Source organism: Eurosta solidaginis, chromosome 1, assembly GCF_040869045.1.
Source record: "Eurosta solidaginis isolate ZX-2024a chromosome 1, ASM4086904v1, whole genome shotgun sequence".
NCBI lineage: Eukaryota > Metazoa > Arthropoda > Insecta > Diptera > Tephritidae > Eurosta > Eurosta solidaginis.
In genome coordinates this window covers 35,491,115-35,496,501 of record NC_090319.1, presented here as the reverse complement: position 1 = coordinate 35,496,501, position 5,387 = coordinate 35,491,115, and the positions used below count along the sequence as shown (strand labels likewise).

The window sequence follows — 5,387 nt, the reverse complement described above, 5'->3', positions numbered from 1 at the left end:
CTACGGCCAACAAATATAGACGGAGAGTCAATAGACACGCACATAAACACAAATTTAGCGCGTCACCAATCACAATCACCGCTAAAGAGGTTGAGGACGCCGTTGGTCGTGCTAAACCATCCAAAGCAGTCCCAGACGGCATAGCCATGCCGATGCTTAAAAGCCTAGTGAAAGAGGGTTTCAAATATTTAGCGCATGTCTTCAACCTGTCTCTTTCCACCTTTGTCATACCCGAAAAATGGAAAATGGCCAAGGTAGTCCCGCCACTAAAGCCTGGGAAACCAGCTAACATAGGTGAGTCGTATCGTCCGATATCTCTCCTATTGCCAGTGGCAAAGACGCTTGAAGCCATTTTGCTGCCTTATTTCCAAGCAAATTTGCAGCTAGCCCCTCATCAGCATGGCTTCAGAAAACTCCATAGCACTACCACCGCGCTAAATGCCATTAGCACCCAGATAAATTTCGGTTTAAATCAATACCCCCACCATAGAACAGTACTCGTAGCGCTAGACCTATCAAAAGCTTTTGATACGGTCAACGATGGCTCGTTACTGCAAGACCTGGAAGGGTCTACCCTTCCCCCATGTCTTAAAAGGTGGACCGCAAATTATCTGGGTGATCGGCAGGCATCGGTGCAATTTAGAAACGAAACATCAAAACCAAGGAGAATTAAACAAGGGGTGCCACAGGGTGGTGTCCTATCCCCACTTTTGTTTAATTTCTACATATCTAAGCTACCTTCACCACCGGAAGGAGTCACAATCGTTTCCTACGCCGATGACTGCACAATAATGGCCACAGGCCCAGGCCCAAAGATCGATGCGCTATGCAATAAAATAAACGGCTACCTCCCTGATCTCTCCAGTTTTTTCGCCTCGCGAAACCTGGCATTATCACCGACTAAATCTTCCGCGACCTTATTTACAACATGGACGTCCCAAATGTCGACCATTTTGAACATCCACGTCGATGGCACTACGCTACCGACTGTCCTACACCCCAAAATCTTGGGTGTGACGTTTGATCAGGATCTACATTTTGGTGAGCACGCAGCCGCAATTGTTCCGAGAATTCAGAGCCGTAACAAAATCCTCAAATCCCTCGCTGGCAATACCTGGGGAAAAGATAAAGAAACGCTCATGACTACATACAAAGCAATTAGCCAGCCGATTACGTGCTACGCGTCACCCATATGGTCGCCAAGCCTAAAAACTGCCCACTGGAAGAAACTTCAAGCCTGCCAAAATACTGCTCTCAGAATCGCAACGGGCTGTATTCTTATGTCCCCAGAACACCATCTGCATAATGAGGCGAGAATACTCCCCATCAGGGAGAGAAATGAGATGCTGACCAAACAGTTCCTGTTGAATACCCAGAAACCTGGGCATCCCAACAGACATCTGATTGATGAACCAGCACCGCCTAGGGGCTTAAGGAGTCATCTCGGTAAGCATTTTGAGGAAATACGGCACCTGAGAACCCAGCCGTATGAAGTGAAAAAACGCAAGCAGGTCCTTGGTGAACTCCATAAACAGGCGTCGGACCTTTATGCCAGGAATTGCCCGGTGAATCCAGTACTTAAAGAAAATTATCCAAAACTCGCGGAAGAGGAACGCATACTTCCCAGGGAAACGCGTGTCACTCTTGCTCAACTTCGTTCTGGATACTGTAACAGGTTAAACTCTTACCTATCCAGAATCAACCCCGACATACAAAATGTATGCCCCGCTTGCAATGTGTCCCCACATGACACCAACCATCTCTTTAATTGTAATGTGGAACCAACGCCTCTAACACCCCTTTCCATATGGTCCACCCCTGTTGAAACGGCAAGTTTCCTTGGACTCCCGTTAGAGGATATTGATGACAATTTGTGATCGGTCGCGGCTATTAGGTGGGGCGAGCATTGCTACAACAACAACAGCACCATTATGGTACTAGGCCGACCATCTCGGGAACGATTTTGTATGACCACATAAAACCTTCTTGGTCGTACCGCTTCCCCTCCCCCTAGATCCATAAAGAACTATGGGTCGTCAGAGCCTCGACTGCTAATGTAACAGCCTTCGCCACGGGTACGTGAGGTTGAAAATTAGCTTGGAGCTCCGTCTACCACACCAACGATCCTGGGTTCACACCGCGGCAGAGCAGCATAAAAACTTTAGAAACAAGGTTTTTCAATTAGAAGAAAGTTTTTCTAATCGAGGTCGCCTCTCGACAGTGATTTGCCAAGCACTCAGAGTCGAGTGTATTTGTGCCATGGAAAGTTTCTCAGTGAAACCTCATCTGCTTTGCAGATGCCGTTCGAAGTCGGCATACAATATGTAGGTCCCGTCCTGCCAATTCGTAGGAAAAATTAAAAGGAGCACGACGCAAATTGGAAAAGAAGCTCGGTCTAAAATATCTTCGGAGGTTATCGCGCATTACATTTATTTTTTAATTGGCACTTAACCGTTTAAACGGTTATGGCGTCGAACACGGCGCGCCATTCGCTTCACTTTTGGGTTGACTGGCGCCATTTGGTCACACCAAGGTAATTTAAATCATTTTCCAGCTGTCCTTAGAGCAGAGTGTGGACCGTCCTTCCAATAAGAATAAGAAATAAAGCTATTCGTCGTTGATCAAGCTCATCAAAGAAGGGAAAATTTATCAAGATATGCTCTGCTTTTACAAGCTTGTCCCCATTGAAATAGCGAAGTTGGGTTGGATAAAGATGATTGGTTTCGTGTGGTATCTATTTTGTCGTTGATGTATTAACGATTATTATTATTAATAGGTCTGGAAGCACTGCGACCTTTGTGCAGATCTATTGTGCAAGACTTTTCGGCCTAATTTTGTATCTGGAGGCTTTTGATGTATCTAAGTACCTCTTCACGCTTTTTACTCCATATCACATAGGGATTAAGAGTCCCACCACCTAGATGGGATAGTCTCTGTCTAGCCAGACCGACGCATTCGCAGAGAATGTCAGCCGGCGTTTCATCATCCAGCTCACAGAACGACAAATTTGGGTATCGGTTAGATTCAACTTACTTAGGTGATATCGTAGACTGCAGTTTCCCGAATACTACCCAGTGAGAGTTCTTAGGTCCTCCCTGCTTAGATTAATAAGTTTGCTGATACTGTCGTTGCCGGAAGTATAAACAGCTTGGCCTGTCTTTGCCCTGGGCAGTCAATCCAGTGACGTCTGAACTGTTTAGTTTCCCAGTTACTTATAGTTTCCCTGGTGTGTGCTTTTGTAAGTCCACAAAATGGCTCTGGACCATAGCATGCTGCTGTAGCACCCTGTTTTGCTAGGCATTGACGATAAAGATCTATCTACATGCCAAGAGGATACTTCCAGGAACGTTCCATTGTAAGACCTTCCTTTGTTGTTTGCTGAATTAGTTATTCGAATTAGGCATTAAAATTCAACTACGTTGTTCAGTCGTTTATCGATTCGTTTATTCCACGCGTTGTTGGTAATTTGCTTACTAACGGTCCATTTCAAACATATGTCGGGAATACACAAACAATATTTATGTATGTGTGACTTAAAAGAGTATGGATATTCATTCTAGGTAATTTCATAATTATTTTCAAAATTTGCTAAAATTTTAGAAATTGCAAAATTTACATTTTTGTGAATATTATTCACTATTGGTCATACTCTGCTGTATAGGTAGCTCAATCTAGGAACGATCCTAATTTTCTAAGTTATAAATTACACTATATGTTTGTTGAGATGTAGCACTTTTATTGACTTAAGCAAGAATTCCGTTTACTGCTTTTTGCCAAATAATGCTTCTTTTGCTTCATCATACAAGTCTAGAAATAGATATTTCAAGTCACGCATGCTTGTCGGAAATTTGCTAAGCGGTTCTGGAGTAACTTCATCGCCTGGTTTTACACCTTTAACAAAATTATATGCGATAACATATCCTTTACGTGCCTGCACAAGTGCATCACGTGCAGCTACCTCCGCTTCTCTTGGATAGCACAATGACGCTACAGCACCAGCACCAATTGCTGTGTAGAGTACTTTTTTGATAAAACCACCACGCGCTGCAAAAATGAAACCGGATAAGCCACCAACAGCTATCGCGCCGCTACGAGGTAACACATTTTGAGGTTCATTCAAATAATCAATAGTGGATTGTGTATGCGCCTTGGCTGTATCTATGTAGTGATCCAGTTGAGCTTTTTGTTCAGCAAATATATTGAATCCATCTTCAAGTTGAGTACGCACAACACGCACGCCACCTTCGACAGTTTGACGCACGGCAGAGTCTTGCTGGGTATGAGGTTCGTCTTTGGTTCTATCCAAGTGTGAAAAAATATATTTGACAAACTGCAAGGTCATGTTATGGCATGTTAAAACTACCTGTTCTGCTCATGCAATGATTGATAAAGTGGCAAATCACTGGGTTTGCATATGAACTTGGAACTATCTACCACGTTTCCGTCTTGTTTCACGTCCGTCTGTTTAACGGGGGCAGCAGCAAACAACAGAGCTGTTGGTGGTGTTACAAGAATTTTTCTCAGCATTTTTAAATGATTTCTACTTCGTTGACGGTCATACGCTTATTGGTTTTATATACTGCTGCTCCAATGCACTTGCACAATGTTATTGCTTCTCGTACTTTTTTATGATTTCAAAACAATCTACCATTTCAAAATATTAATATATATCTAATGCAAAATAAACATTAAAAAGTTAATTTACCTGCTGGTTGACATTGCGTAAGACGTGAATCGATTACCAACAGTGACATATAGTGACAAATAGATGACATTTTACAAACAGCTGTGAAATTCGCCACATGTTCAATGTTGTAAAACGATGAAAATATGATAAAAGCAAAGAGGATAGATATATCATCTTTGTTTAGACCACAATTAATCTGGGTGATAATGGCATTTAGCGCGGTGGTGGTGCTATACGGTTTTCTAAAGCCATGCTGATTATAGGCTAGCTGCAAATTTGCTTTGGAGTGGGGGAGCAAAATGGCTTCAAGCGTCTTGGCTACTGGCGATAGGACTCTCCTATGTTAGCTGGTTTCCCAGGCTTTATTAGCGGGACCACCTTGGCCATTATCCATTTTTCGGGTATGACAAAGGTGGAAAGAGACAGGTTGAAGACATGTGCTAAATATTTGAAACCCTATTTCCCTAGGCTTTCTACCGGCGGGAATTAAACGAGCCGAGGCCAATTCAATGACCTTGCGGAAAGCACGCTCCCCTTGGCGGGCATCAGTTGGGATAGGGAGGGCAGCAAAGCGGTTGTCTGTATAGGATTTGTATTCGTCCCGATCGTGAAACCCGATCGTTGGCGTTTATCGTCTATCGTGGTATTGCCATACGCTAGCTATCGCATCAGCTGTTCAATTTTCAAGCTACGTTGATAA

At 43.5% G+C, this 5,387-nt stretch overlaps 1 protein-coding gene across 1 annotated transcript; it reads right to left on the bottom strand.

Annotated features, from left to right (window-relative positions):
• Window positions 1-3,419: 3,419 nt before the first annotated feature.
• On the bottom strand, window positions 3,420-4,811 carry Mic26-27 (MICOS subunit 26/27). The gene is made up of 3 exons (XM_067777081.1): window positions 4,706-4,811; window positions 4,364-4,644; window positions 3,420-4,298 (listed from the first exon to the last, which is right to left on the bottom strand). The coding sequence occupies exons 2-3, from the start codon at window positions 4,525-4,527 to the stop codon at window positions 3,761-3,763; spliced, it is 702 nt and encodes a 233-aa protein (XP_067633182.1). The 5' UTR covers window positions 4,528-4,644; window positions 4,706-4,811; the 3' UTR covers window positions 3,420-3,760.
• Between the last annotated feature and the right edge of the window lie 576 nt (window positions 4,812-5,387).